This window comes from Stegodyphus dumicola, chromosome 9 (genome assembly GCF_044657685.1).
Source record: "Stegodyphus dumicola isolate Sdum_Otavi_A_Nest chromosome 9, ASM4465768v1".
Taxonomy (NCBI): Eukaryota; Metazoa; Arthropoda; class Arachnida; order Araneae; family Eresidae; genus Stegodyphus; species Stegodyphus dumicola.
The window spans coordinates 157,685,185-157,701,242 of record NC_140776.1 but is presented as its reverse complement, the minus strand read 5'-3'; the positions used below and the strand labels follow the sequence as shown (position 1 = coordinate 157,701,242).

The 16,058-nt window shown below is 33.2% G+C and overlaps 1 protein-coding gene across 1 annotated transcript in view; it reads left to right on the top strand.

Annotated features, from left to right (window-relative positions):
• The window catches only part of LOC118184637 (very long-chain acyl-CoA dehydrogenase, mitochondrial-like), a 76,308-nt gene extending 68,149 nt beyond the window's left edge, over positions 1-8,159 (top strand). The window contains exons 12-14 of the mRNA XM_085824268.1: positions 2,726-2,798; positions 4,875-5,023; positions 7,879-8,159. Of these exons, the coding sequence (XP_085680394.1) occupies positions 2,726-2,798; positions 4,875-5,023; positions 7,879-8,016 (360 nt within the window). The 3' untranslated portion in view covers positions 8,017-8,159. The remainder of the gene's footprint in view (positions 1-2,725; positions 2,799-4,874; positions 5,024-7,878) is intronic.
• The last annotated feature ends 7,899 nt before the right edge of the window (positions 8,160-16,058 follow it).

Below are 16,058 nucleotides of genomic sequence, written 5' to 3'. Positions count from 1 at the left end.
ATAACAGGTCTAGAGACCCAGAAACCTTTATTTATTGTTTCCCTACTTTCTGGCATTATTTTTCTCCTCTTTCACTAATAATCATAAATATTGAACAGAAATGGTTTTTAACAGTATCTTTCACAATTTTTTTGCAAATATTTGTTCAATAGTCACAGTTTCATACATTGCAGTTTTAAAATGTTGATTACAGTCAAAAGTCGTTAATCCGGACTCGTCGGGACTTCGGCGATTCCGGATTATCGATTTTTCCGGGTTATAGATCATCAGTTTAAAACTGGTAAGATGGCATGCAGAAATTATAAAATTAAAAATATGAAACCGTAATTTATGAAATAAAGAACAATTATGATCTAAAGGTATCAAAATTTACAAAAAAAAAAAAAATAAATAAATAAATAAATAAATAAATAAATAAATATTTATTTGTTTACTTCATTTCAATGTAATATAATGTTATTACTTCAACAATAACATTTCTTTCAATGTAAGTTGTTTCGCTTTTTATGTGATAATACATTCTCTTTAATTCTATAAACAGACATAATTTCTTGTTCAGTTACAAAGTTCCGCTGTTCAAGTCCTATAATTGCTGTGTTGAGAATACCGACTAATTTGTCAATCGAAATTTTCTCGTTTTCAATAACCTCTGTCACTTTCTTCGCTATCGGAAGCGAATTATAATGACGAGGAATTTGATTTAAATCATATCAAAGACGGAGTACATCGAGATGAAATAATACATTTAGTAAAGAATTATAAACCAAATAAAATAAAAACACTGCCCTGAAGATAAGGATAGTGCTGACAGATTAACTTCCAATTCATTGCGCGCCGCAGCGTAAAGATAAACAAAGTTTAGATAAACGTTAAAGTTTAGGTAAACAAAGTATATGCCTTTATCCATTTTTTTGCAGCAATTCCACTTTTTGTGTGATGGACATCGGAACATGCTTTTGCTTTGTAGATCCTTTGATAGCTCCAGAATCGGAAATTCTTTTTGACATAATCGAAAGTTCAACCTTACTTTTATAAAATTGCTCTAACAGTCTGCAAAAAATAATAAGCCGGATCCAATTAGAAGATTAAGAAACAGCGCAATCTGCAACGTTAACTGAATGAGATAATTTTAGCTTTTCTTATACCGTCGGTTATACATTAAACGTGCATTCGTAAACATATTTTGCGCACACGCCTATTCGCAGCCATAAAGGTCATACGCGCGTGCGTCAAAGAGACGCATGCGCAGAAAGTTTGTAGCCTTGAGGTCCGGATTATGGGTGTCCGAATTAACGACTTTTGACTGTATTCCATTTCTGCTGTTACTGCTGTAGGCAGCAATCATATCTGTAATCCTTTTAAAATGAGATTCCATTTTTCTGATAATTTTCATTCAAAGAAATTGAACTTCCGATATTAGTTGTTGCCTACTAGTATTCGTCCTTAATCTTTTGCATAAACTGTATGGTGGTAGAAAAAAAATGTAATTTTATTCAATCTCCAAGATTATAATATTCAGTATAATCACTAAGAAACTGCAGAAGATAGCTTTAGTATTTCTGAAAATGGTAAAATGAACTGTAAAATAGAAAATAATTCTGCATTTTTCAGTTCTGAAACATCAGCTATGTATAATGTGGCCAGTTTTGGAGAGCTGTTTGTAATTTTTTTATTGTTTCAGATGCTACTCACTATAAAAAAAATGCTCAAGGAATTTCTGAAAATTGCAAAATTTGTTTTGGGTCACCAGTTTAAAAAAAGTTTGAAACATGCTTTCTGTTATGTCAGAACAAATGTGTATATATATATGTAAGATAAAAATATATGAATCAAAATTATAGATTAAACTACAAACATTAATTCTTCCTCTCTATTCTAAAATCGTAATAACTTCTTTGCATTGCATCATTTCTAGATCACTCTATGATTGGCGCAGCTCTGATGACGTAATCATTGGGAACTGAAACTGTCCTTGTAAACCAAAACGTTTCTCTTCGCGTGCCTCCATCTTGCATAACGATGCACTTCAGCTTTTGCCCTCTACTCTGCTAAGATGTAATTTCGCTGGCTTGATTTCTATCTCAATAATATCAAAAATGTAAATCTTCTGTGGAAAGGCACGACTAGAGTGCCAAGTGATGGTGGCCACAAATACCAATTGGAAATAAAAATGGAATTAAAACTGCCTCGACTGCCAAGTTCTTTAAATACTACGCAATCAAATTCTTCTTCAGTATGGGTCTAATCACGCATTTACATTGCTCCGTCATTTCCTTTGCTTTTATTATGACATATATATTCCCTTAAATAAATATCCTGCAAATGCTTTTTCATAATCAAACAAACATACTTTTTACCTGTTTTTTTAGAGATCTTTGGTGTTTGATGGTCCTGTATAACTCAAACAACATTGGTTTTTATTTTCCTCAACTTAGCTGTTCAACTTGAAGAAGAAATGTAATATCCTTATCTTTAAAATCTATCACATGTGAATCATTTTTATCGTTACTAATTTAACTACTCATTAATTTCATTTTTGCACACACAAGTATATTATATACACACAAGTGTTGAAAATAAATATTTACTCGTATGTCTAACAGTATTTGAAAGAGGAAGTTTGGATTGCAGGTGTTAGCAACCACAATTTGGGTAACAGTTACACCCTTTCATTAGTGTTTTGTTGATGATTATTGAATGATTAAATTTTGTAACTTCTTTTCAGCTTTCCAAATGTGTTGAAGCCTTTGGTCTTTCAGTGGAAGAATTACTTATAAAGCATGGGAAGGATATTGTCAGTGAGTATCTTCTTAAGTTAATTAGTACACACCTGTTTAATATTGTTGTGTTTTTTTTTAACCCCACTCCTGACACCAGTTGTTATGTAATTTCTAATTCTTCTGACACCAGTTGTTACGTTATTTACTTCCTTCACGTTCGTACGGGGTTCGTAGATTTGGAGTGAATAACAACGACACGTGATGAAGTATCGAAATACATTTTATTTAGACAATATTGTCAGGACAGCTCCAAAACACGTTTTATAGTCGTCGATGAACTACTATAAACACGCTGACATGATCAGCAACACAGCCTTTAGGTTATCAGGCTATCACGATGGAGACAGCTTCCTGCAAAGCACCGACTCTGCTTTCCAGAGTACAGCTCCCGACTCTGCTTGGTTGTTCTCGGAACTCCACGTACTCTCGAGACTCTTCACGCTGCAACTCGCGATGCACCCAATGACACATGAACACAGCTCCCGGAGCTCAACACGCTCTTTCGACGATGCGCAAACCGCGATACACTAAGAGATTCCTTCGGTGCACTAGTTGGCCGGCTGTTAACTCGATCGACTCCGCACGGCTCGCTAGACTATGCACACTCTCTGAGACACTCTAACTGACTGTGGACCAGCAGGGTTTATATAGCTTTCGGCCTGTGTTCGAGAGCATTCTGGGCTAAACCGGTAAGAATTTGTTCCAGAAGGTTCTCCAACCGTCCATGGTATATCGCCAATTTCGTCGCCAAATGTGGCAACCCTAAAACTGCTTTGCGGGGAAGCTATCTCACCGCACCTGTACATTTCGTAACAATATTACATATATTGCATTTGATGGAATTTCAATATAGTAGGCTGTGTAATTTAGAAGTGTGTTAATTGCATGTGAAATGTGATTTAATTGTATCATACACATACCTGAAAGTGAAAAAAGAATTTTTTTTTATTTACTGGAAGTGCCTAGGAAAATCAGTTGTAAATGTTGACAACCAGATTAAGTGATGTGAATGTTTGTATTGAGAAAAGAAACATTTAATCTTCAAAATCATTTATTATTTTTCCTATGCAACCTTTTATTAATATCCTCTGGTGTTACTGCCACTGTTTCTTGTGTTTCTACAGATAATGTGTAATGTATGAAAAACAGCTGGCAAAGAGAAGTTAGAAGCAATGTTTTTTATTTAAAGCTCATAGAAAAATGAAAGGAGAAAGAAACCTATCTTTCTGTTTTGAGGGTTCATGCTGAAATTTCTATGGTGAAGTTTATAGTTTGGAGTAGTTGGATGTACTGGATCAGTGTATTAAATAACTTTTAACATAGCCAAAATTTTGTAATATTTAACTGTATTAATAGGATGAAATGTTGTAAACTTTGTGGTGTAGATATGTCTAGAATTTTATAGTTTTTACTTTCTCAAATCCAAAATGTATGGACAAACAATCTTCACAAATAGTAATCTTGAAGGTTAGCGTTCCTTGATTAATTTGTGTAGAGGCTGCAAACGTTATTGAGAATTCTTTAAAGGTTAGTCAATTAAAAAGGGAGTTTAAATGTATTTTGAAAGAGGCATGTATTAAATGTGCTGATTATATGAAAAGAAAAAGCTGTCCTTCAAGAACTTCTGTCTTCCTCAAATTCAATGTCGTAAAATAATGTCTTTTTCTGTGTAGTAAAAAGAACAACTTTCATTGCGTTGTGCTAAAAATGTTAGTATAACAAAAGCAAAAATTTCATCATATAGAAAGATTATTTTTTATAGTTCTGAGGAAATGGAATCTCATTTTTTACTACACTTTATATAAATGAGAATGTTTTTATGTTTTAATATAGATTTTTTAGTTTATGTACAACAGCTACCTTAAGATTTTTTCATTAAAATTCTTCTATATGTGCAGTAAAAAATTAGAAATTTGAAAAGAATAATAGATAATTGCTAAGTATGATATAAGCTTCATAAAATTGGAATTAATTTTTTGTTTGGAGGCACAGTCTAATGAATCTATTTATTTTATAGCCTATTTAATTACAGTATCCATAGTTTTTTAATATTTTAATGTTGTTCATCTAAAAATATCTTTGTTTTTTTATTAGGTGAGCAGTTCCTTCTGAATAGATTAGCAAATGCTGCCATTGATATTTATGCAATGGCAACTGTATTATCACGAGCCACACATACCTTGAACAAAAACCTTCCCTCTGCTGATTATGAAGAGATGCTGACAAATATTATATGCAGTGAAGTGAGTACTTTCAATTTTATTTTTTTTAATAAAAGTAAAGGCAGATTTAAAAAATGTTTTCATACTGTTCTTATATAAATATGCAGACTTACTTTAGCAAGTTTCCTTTGTGACTATATTTTTGTCATAGTTAGATACTGCCTTCCTAAATTATCTGTAGACATGCCAATAAAAATAACTGAGCTTTGAGTAAAATTTTATTCCGACAAGATTGTGTCAAAAAATTAAACATGATCTTATAGATTTCTCTCTGTTTAATTATTAATTATATTCCAGCAGTCAATCAAGAAACAATGTGCATTCTGTCAATGTTAGATACCAGTGGTGGCACTATGACCTTTGATAAGGCTATTCCAATATGGAACTTATAATTCAGGGGGATGGTATGTGAAAGTTAAACACTAAATCCTCAAGAAGACTTCATGGAACCATGTTTTTATGAGTTTTTATATGTATTGATTAATATTTCTCAAACTGTGGTACATGCAACTTAACGGGAATGCAGGCAACTTTATTATTGAATATTTTAGATTAATCAGTATAAACTTCTAGTAAATGAAAAATCTATGGCAAATATCACAAAAATGTGCAAAACTTTTGTGTAAATTGTACCTGCACACTGATTACTAGACCTAGATACTCTTAGAACATTGTTTGCTATCCACTGTGCTCTCCTTTACATGTAAGAAAGAGCTTGTTTAACTTAGAACATAAGTGTTGGAAGGCCATGTGCTGGAAAGTAGTAAGTGATATACAGTTGTTGAACAAATTAAAGGAACAAAAAAAAAAAAAAAAAAAAAAAAAAAAAAACCCTCATGTAACTTGAATAATTTTCTGTTAAGTATATGGTAATTAAGACACAATAACATGCTGAATAAATACTAATTCAGAAGTCAAACAACAAAAATCAGCATTATATTCTCAAAATTTTGAAAATATAACACTGATTTTTGTTGTTTGACTTCTAAATAAGTATACGGTACTTGCACAAGATCTGTATTTTGTGGTGCCTGACATAACTTCAAAATGCAGAATTGCTTATTTCTGAAAAAATAAATAAGAATTTGTGATAAGGAGTATGATATAAAATGTGATAGGGAAACATTGGTGTTACAACTTTTTAAAGATATGTAGAAAAAGTTAATATAAAGTGTGTGGTCACTCCTGACTGAAATGCAAACCTTGCAGTAATTTTCCCATGCCATGTATTAGATTGTCCTGGAGTTCCTGAGGTAACAAAATGTATTTGTGATGAATAGTGCCTTTAAGCTCCTGGAGAGTGCTAGATGAGGATTGCAGTGATACAAGTTGATATCCTAGTGCATCTCGCATGCCCTCAAGAGCTAATCAATCTCTATTGAAGCACAATGGGGACAAGCGTTATTATCGATTAGGAAGAAGGTATTACTGGTTCCACCTTTAAACAACTTACATGAGGATCAAGAACATTATCTGTCTATATTTTAGCATTTATTATTTCATTGTTAAAAATGTGTGGGTCAGTGTTGACTGTTTAGAATGACACCCACTCATCTGTGATTCCAACACCTTTCGCGAATGTGTTTTGGCTTACTGCATGTGTTTTGCTCCCTCAAGATTGTAATTAAGTGGAATCACTCTGAAGACACTCACCGGAAAGGGCATTCGACCCCAGTCTGTTGCACTCCAATCACAATCTCTGCATCATGGCAATCAGATACATTTCATAGCCTGAGTTAGTGCAACACAAATCATTATTTCCTTGCTTTCAGCCTTCTTCTATGCAGCCTGTCACTCACAGTGTATCCGTATATTCGAGTTCCTATTACAGTGCAAACTCCTTTGCAGTCAGAACTGACATCAGTTATCTATTTCTTTTAGCACTCATTGCTAAATAATGGTCCTGTCTGCATACTTCACGTGTATCTTCAAACTATTTCCAGGTTTTTGACATGATGCTTTTTGGGCACTTTAGGTCTTTACAGGCCTGTGACAATGTATGTCTTGTTTCCATTTTCCCAATCACGTGCCATCGCTCATAATGGCATTATGAGGCACGTGATTTCAGTGTTTTTTCTCAAATTTCTTGTCAGTGACACAGGTTGATAGCCTAGCACTATGCTGATGGGATAACTCCATGCAAGGATTGGTAGTTGACTAGATTTACGTTTTGGTTGGCTTGCATATTACTGACTGCATGAAGAACTAAAACAAATTTATTATAAACATAATAGAAGCTCTATTAGCAATACATAGTGTCAACTGACAATTAATATTGAATGTATAAATAAGTATTGTTCTTATAATTTGATGATCTTGCTAGTGGCAAGTATTCACACATGTTCCAAAAGAGTGGACTTAAAAATTTCATATTTCTGTGCAGCAAAGGTTTAAATCCCATTAGACTGTAATAGCATTGACCTTGAGCTACCAACCACCTGCCTTTTATTGGACCTCACTTTGTTTTACGTGAGTCCAATAAAAGGCATGTGTCCTCTTTTTGTAGAATTAATATGAGCACCTTTTCTTTAGCTCTTTCCCCATATGTCTATAGAACTGATCAAGCTAAATGACAAGCTAAATAAATTGAACTAAATGAAGATTATGAAAGTACATCAAACTTCACGTTCTTTGCAAATGAGATTTCTGAGCATTAATTTTCCCTTTTACAAAGTACAAATGGTGTTCTGTGTTAGAAAACTCATACCTTGTTTAAAAAAAAGGGCATAGAACTTTTGTAAAGTTGCTTAGATCTTGAGGAATTTTAATTAGTTAATGATTAGTCTGCATATCAGAAGACAGTTTCTAACCTTTACTAATGTAGCTATTAAGTATTGATTTCAATGAGTAATGTAATTTTTATCCTTTAATTGTAGGCATCTGAAAGAGTTCATCAGAATTTAGGAGTGTTGAAATCAGGATCAAAACTGAAGAACTTTGAACATATGAGGTCTCTTGCAAATTACGTTGCAAAATTTGGTGGTCCCCTACAAAACAATCCCTTAGGTCTCTGAAAGATATAGAGATGGAGCCTGTAAATGTGCTAATAAATTTAAGCACTAAATTTTTATGATACTTATACTTTTCAGCTATATTTACGTAATTTTATTTGTTCACCCTTGTGCATATATTTATGAATAAAGTATTTTTACAAGTACTAGTTTTATTATGCTAATACCATGTACAGTATTTCATGGGAATTCTTAGATCAAATTATAGTTATGTGCATATACGTATTTCTATTTTAATGGTATCTATACAGTCTTGAAGATGCTGAGAGTCATTATCAGTAAACAAGTAGCAAAAAGTCTTTACTCTGTGTAGTACATAATAATAAATAGGAGGTCTTTCTCATACATGTATTTGAGTTCCACATGAATTTACGTGTGAAAATTTTCAACAAGCATTAGTTTAAGACTTCTTTGTTCACAAAAGATTAAGTGGTAGAGCCTTTCATAAAATATTTTGTGACTGCAGGTGAAAGAAGTTTTCTTTATGCTAGTGTTATTAAAAAAGATTGATCTTATTCTTACAGATAAATGAAGACGGGACATTTTTGTTCTGCCTATGGCAAAATATGGAAGGTATGGTTTATTTTGAATCGTTAAAAATAATACAACCATTAATGTAGATCTACTATTATCAGTTAATTTGAAAGGGCTTTTATGCCAGGCAACATAATATTGATCAACAAACTGGCTATGATTCTTAAATAAAGGTAATACAAAATCAGATATTGCAAAAGTAATTGATAAAAATAATGAGAAGACTGCCTAAAAATCTGGATACTGTCTTTTCCAGTTACTAGATATAGATAAAAGTGAGATAACTCTGGAATGCTAACATATCCATCCCCCAGTTTGAGGTTCCCCCCTCCCAGTTTGCATTCTAGTAAGCCTGATACTACTCAGTAGGTCAATACAGAACCTGAGTCATTAAGTTAATTTATGTAATACATTTTATGAAAAATTCTTCATTTTGTTCAAAGACACAGCTGTTTGGAAAGGTGTGCTTAACGTAATGCCAAGTAATATGTAATGTAACTACCCATATTATGATCCAGAGTATAACTTGATGTCATGCATCAGTTAAAAAAGGTACTTTCTGATTATTATCCACACCCCTACTGAAAAGTAGTTTTTTCGTTGGCTACTTTCGAGAACATTAGCAAACTCATTGGCTACTAATTTTTTGTGTAGCTAAGCACTTTCAAAATGGTGGCATACTAAGAATTCTATGAAGCAGTAATCAATCAGCAAAATTTTAAAAGCAAGAAACATCTCATAACACTATTGTAATTTTTTGGTAATTTTTTTCTGCTATTGTTTTTTTCCATGTATACAGCAGTCTGTTTTTGTTTTTTTAAAAAAAGGTAACAGGGAACTGCACAAATTTGACATTTCACACCTGCCAGCAATGAAGCAGAGCTGTTGTAAACAAGATACGACCTTCAAACCAATTTTATCCTGTACTCCTAAGCATGAAATTTTTCACATTTGTTCCATAAAATTTGGTTATTTAAGAAGTATAATCTTCTCATTCTAGAGTTGCTATGCTACCTGGTAGACCAGAAAAAGTCTGAGAATTTAAATACTTTAGTCAAAATCTGGACAAATCAGGGAATTTCATACGGCGATCTCCCTCTGCCCCCCCCCCCAAAAGCGAGTTTTGTGCTGACGTTGGAAGTGATCACTTTCTTGGCGAATTATGTATCACGTTAAGCGTCATTTGGGCAGCTGTCATAGAGCCAATTTTTGCAGCTCCAATCATATTGTCTTTTAGAAAGGCAAAGCAAGTTTCCAGGAACTTTAGTTTTCAGTAACCTCGAGAATCAAGTAACTCTCATGCGCATGTGCAACTAAAGAAAATACCTTCCCATTCTCATATTAAAAACAAAATTGAATTAATCCTAGTATATGATACGAATGGAGGTTAGAATAGCCTTCATGTATTTTATTCTAACATATGTCTACGATATACACGGGATTTGGCAACATTATGATGAGTTGTAAATGGATCATTTTGATGTTTCCAACAATTTTCAAAATTGTGTCAAGGCCGTTGCGTATACTAGGATATCACCGCCAAATCTCTTAAACCTTTTTCTTTTTAATAAATGCCTTATTTGTCATTTTAAAGTAAAATAAAAAAATAGCAATCAGTCATCTAGACTACCCATTTAAATATAACTATATTTAAAAAATTGTTGATTATTGTTGATTATTGTAATTCAATTTTTAAGTAATTTATTTTAATGCTATTCGTATCATTTAATGTTACTTCTTCCCTCTAAATTTTTTTATTAGTAGTAAGTAATGCTTTCAAATTTCAGGAATTTTTCTCTGCCGTAATCCTGAAAATAATTCTAACAGTATGATGATATACCATCACGAAATCAATGCAAATATTTTTTGCTTATGTATGTTGCTAAATAACTATAAAATTCCTGAATTTATTTTAAAATATCATTAAATAGTTTTCCTTCATTTATCTGCAAAACGCATTTTGTAATCCAGACTGGGCAGATTTTTAATCTCAATCTTCAGTGGAGAAAACAACTCCTATTATAGTTAAAATAGTAATGCTTTGGCGATTTTATATATATATATGTCATATGTAATTGGCAAATTCTTGTGTTTACAAGTGGTACCATAATTAATTTACATATTAGCACAACCAATGTGCACTATGTGGATAGACTGGAATTTTCTTAAAATACACCTGGAAAAGTCAGGGAATTTCATTCTCCTGTTTGGAGTGGCAACCCTGTCATTCATCAGCCCGGCAAACTCTATAGTACAATCATATGGAAATTTCAGTAGCTACTCTTATTTGTAAAGGCACTTCCATATAAAGATTTTTAAATAATTTCAGCATGGTCCAATTCAGTGTACAGTATAATGCTTAATAAAATACTGAATTAGCGATGATCTGATACCATTGAGGTATATATATTGAGAGAATATATAAATATTTTTTATGTTTTGCAATTCATTTCCTGTATCTCTCAATTTCATAAAAGTGACCTTAAAATTAGAAGCCATCAAAATTTCCACCAGATTGTGTTGAATATCCCTTACATCTGGACATCCAACCTAAGAACTGCGGCAGCCGTGAAAGGTTACGTGGTCAGAGCGGACAGTTGCTGCAGCTGACATGTGAGGGTAGCTGGGTGGGCAGAGCGGACATTCTTGCACCTATTGTGTTTACCCCTAATCAGTCACATGTCATCTATTGTGTAGTTTCGAGCTTTGCACCTGCTGTAGAGATAAGCTGATACTTTTAAGAGAAAAGTCCTTTCTCAGTAGATGTTTGATACTTATGAAGTATGTATGTCGTTTTATATCGTCGGAAAAATCTGTGATGGAATCCATGGCCATTTTAACAAAATTGTTCTTTACAAAAAGAGGAAAAGTATTATGTTACATTGCTATGTTTAGTTGTAGATGATTACTCACGTCGTTTACACCGAAAAAAATTAATTAGGAATGAGTTGGGCACGTGTAAAAGAAAAGACACATCGTTGTAAAGGAAAGAAATGTAAAGACAAATTTTCAATATGAAGTACTGAAGAAAGTTAAACTTTCCTGCATGCCCATTGTTGCTGAGATCGAAATTAAAAGGAAGTTATAGACTTGAAGTAAAAGAGTCCAAGAAGAAACATCAATTCCCATTCCCCAGATATTTCAAGAACTTTCAGAATTATGTCAAAAAGGTTATGATTTCGTTACTAAAATACCGATATACTCCAATGCCAAGACTGTTGTATGCAAGGAGAGGAGAAAGGCTTTGAAGCTACCCAAAATGCCTACAACAGATTTTCAAAATGACCAAGATAACAGGATTTTAGTATTTGGAGGAGAGGAATCTCGGTACCTTGTAAGATTAATTTATCTAACAGTTAATTTTGAGTTAAAGTTACTTTCCTGTATTTCCTTAATTTCAGCTTACAACTTCCGGCCAGAACGTATTTTCAGAATCGCGGTTGAATGCAAATGAGAAGGAGCATTTAACTGTGAAGTTCTGACTTCATTAGAGAGCCAGAGATTCTAATCAGTGCACGTTAGGCTTTTGGCAATACTCTCTCACGAGCTATTATTATGCTCGGCCATACTTTAGGCCCTTGATAGCTTCGCCGTTAGTTAGCGTTAAGGGGCCAACTCTGTTAGAATTTTGATAGCTTCGGCTGTATCTTTTTAGTTAAGATTAGTTTTTTTTTCTTAGTTTCCTGAGTTCAAGCCTGAGCAGAGGCTTTATTGTAAACTCCAAGAAAGGAGTCATCTGTTAAACTTTATTTGGAATAATAAAGGGTATTCAACCTTTTGTAAGTTTACGCTTCTATCATTTTGAACTAAAGCGATTATTCGCTGAGCAGTTCTCAATGTTCCAGACACATTACAGTAACATCCAAGGTTTGGAATCTTGCAACCTTTTGGAAAATGGAAAGACCTTTTTCTTAGATGGAACATTTAAAAGTTGTCGAAACAGTTTGCTCAAATATATACACGTCGACTTAAGGAGTACAACAACTGAGACCAATGTTTATTCGGTGCTTTTTTGCATTTCTGCCTGATAAGAGACAGTCAAATTACATTGCTATGTTTCAGGAAGTGAAACCCTGGTGCCCTAAGTAGAAGCTGGGCATTAGAAAATTGGATTTTGAAGCCCCAGCCATCAATAGTTGTATGTTAGAATTTCCCAGTTCAACTATTTCCAGTTGTAACTCTTATTTTAATCAACGTTTGTGGCGTAAGGTACAAAAAATGGGTCTAGTAAAGGAATATGAAGAGAACGAAGATAAAAGAAATGTCTGTAGGATGATTTCTGCATTAGCTTACTTTTCAATGGAACACATGGTGATTGGAGCATTGTATGGGAAAAACTTTTTAGCATTGACAAACTTACCACATTCATTCATTATTTTGTCGAGCAGTGTATGGACAATCCAAATATGCCCTTAAAAGTATGTAATGTATATGGACAGCATCATAGGACAAATAATTCTGTTGAAGGGTAGAATTCCAAATTAAATGCAATCACTGGCAGAAACCAGCCTAATGTCGACTTCTTAGTTAAAATACTAAAAGAAACACAAAAAGTGTCTTTTAGTTTGAAATCCAGAGAATTAGGTGACCCTGGAATACAAAGGAAAAAAAAAAGCATATGTAAAATTGGATGAAAGAATTGAAAACATCCTAAAAGAATTCCAAACATCGAACAATTTAGAAAAAGTCTAAGTTTTGTAACTAGGTTGAACTAAATTCAATGGTAAATGATATTTATGCCTTTATAATAAAGGTTAGTTAGTATTTATTTACTTGTATTTATTTTTGTTCTATTTACTTGTATCTGTTTTGTATATTTTATTTCTAGTATTTATTTTTACTTCATTAATGAAGCTAATTAATTTTATGGCAATTGCACCTGTTCTAATACATATTTGACTCTAAAATACAGTTTTCCACAAAATTCCTGAAATTCGTTCATATCCTTCATTATACTGTTACTTACTATTAATTTTTAAATATTTCTATAAAAGTTTTTATTTTTATTACATTTCCCTATGTTTAAAATGCATTCACACTATATCTTAACAATATAAATAATTCAATTTCATTGGCAAAAATGTACTTATCCTTGTAATTCCATAATCGAGTGCAAAAACAGAAATCTTTGATAGAAAAAAAAAAGAAAAGTTGTCCAACGTTAAAGTGATTTGCTGTTTAAAATATTGTTTTAAATTTTGTGATTTTTAAAAGTATTTATTTACTTATTTATCTGCACCCTTTATCTGTTCCAAGTTGGGGAAAAAATTTGTCCGCTCTAACCACGATGAGTCTCGGAGTGTCTGCTCTCACCACGTCCGCCGTGAAAGGTCGTGAACACGAGATTACCATTCATTCGGACTCCAGCTCAGGAAGCAGATACATAATCTGCGAAATTGCTTCCACTATCAGTGTATAGTTAAGAGTGTTGAATAGTCTGGACAAAGTATTATGTAATCAGCACTTACAGAGAGCCCGCACTTGCTCTTAAAAGTTTTATTGCAAAATGAAGAATAAAATGAAGTCTTCCATATACATGATGTTACAGTTTATGTAGCTGGCCACAAGAGGGCGCAGCATTGTTTACTTTTATCTTGTTATATTTTTCTTACCGCATTGCGGATTTTTGAAATAGATGTAGTGGCAACCAGAAAAACATGATGAATGTTCGAATGTAAGCATACAATTATTGTATATAGCTGTAAATAAAGCTTCTGTGTGATAAAAATGAAAAGAAATTCCAAGCGTTCCTGTGGATATTCATCAAGAAAGGTAAGCAAAATTCACTTATCAAATGTTGTTAAATGTAAATAATAAGAATAAGAAAAAAGATCATAAGTTGCAACACATGACAAGCATTTATCTAAGCTATGAAGACGTTGAACAGCAGAGTAGAAACATGATATTACACAGCACTTAGCACTTCTCGCTTACATGCGATACTCACCATTGACTTTGTCTATCACCATTGACTTTGTCTAATTGTATAGAAAAGTACTACTCAGCAGAGAACTTGCTTATCATGCGCATGCGCTAGGGAAATCAACGGCGGTTGTCAACATACCCCCTTTCGACGTTGATTCTCCTATTCCTGAAAAGTAAAACAAAATACATATTAAACAGTATTCAATCCTATAATTGTACAACAGTTTTCATGTTTAACAGGAGTCAGGGGTTTGGTTAACACATCAGCTCCCATTTCACTGGTAGGTATGTACTGCACATCTAATTCATCCCGTTCGTATACTTCACAAAATGATGGCGAATGTCTATGTGCTTTGTACGGGAGTGAAACGGTAGTTCTTTGTAATTTTCTGAGCTCCTTGATTGTCACAGTATATTGTTGTTGGGTTTTCTATGTTGTAAACCAGCTCCTTCAGGAAACGACGTAGGTAGACGGTTTCTTTGGTGGCCTCAGACAAAGCCATATATTCCGCCTCTGCTGACGATAGAGGTACACTGCGTTGTTTTTGTGATTCCCAGGTTATGGCTGAACCACTTAATATATATACAAAACCTGTGTAGGATTTTCGATCATCGACATTTGATGCCCAGTCTGCATCCACAAAGGCGATGAGTGGTTTTCCTGTTTTCGTATAAATAAGTTCTTGATCTTGGGTTCCCTTTAGATATCGAAGTATTCTTTTCGCAGCATGCCAATGTTCTTTTCTGAGATTATTGTTAAATTGACTTAAGAAATTCACGGCGTATGTGATATCTGGTCTAGTAGCTACTGAAAGGTACATTAGTGATCCGACCAGATTTCTAAATGGAACATTTTTCATGTCAGCGATTTCGTTTTTAGGACTCATCTCTTTTGATAATTTTTTACTATTATCTACAGGTGAAGACACGGATTTAGCATTTTGCATATTATGCTGATTTAAAATATCATCAACGTATTTCTTTTGAGAAATTTTAATTGAATTCTCATTTTGGTAAAATTCTGTGCCTAAGCAATAATGTAATTTCCCTAAGTCTTTCATTTTTAAAGCAGAAGCTAAACTATCGCGAATTGTTTCATACGTTTGCTTAGAATCGGTAAAAATGATAAGATCGTCTACATAAACAATTATAATAGTTTCACATAAACACAATTATCTGAATTAAGAGATTTAAATTTCATAAATTTTAATTTTTCATCCAACTTTTTGTACCACTGATGACCTGACTGTTTAAGACCGTATAATGATTTCTTTAAAAGACACACTTTATCTGAATTAGTTTCATTGCGAAAACCTTCGGGAATTTCCATGTAGATTTCTTCATCTAAATTTCCATTTACATAGGCCATTACAAAATCTAATTGGTAACCTTTTAGCCTACAGTGTAGGCTAAAACTGTTCTTATGGAACTCAATCTAGTAACAGGGGAAAAGTTTTCAGTGAAATCGAGACCAGGGATTTGAGCGCACCCTTTAGCAAATAGCCTAGCTTTGTATTTTTCGATAGTGCCGTCGTGATTATATTTTAATTTAAGAACCCATTTACTACCAATAACTTTCTTGTTTT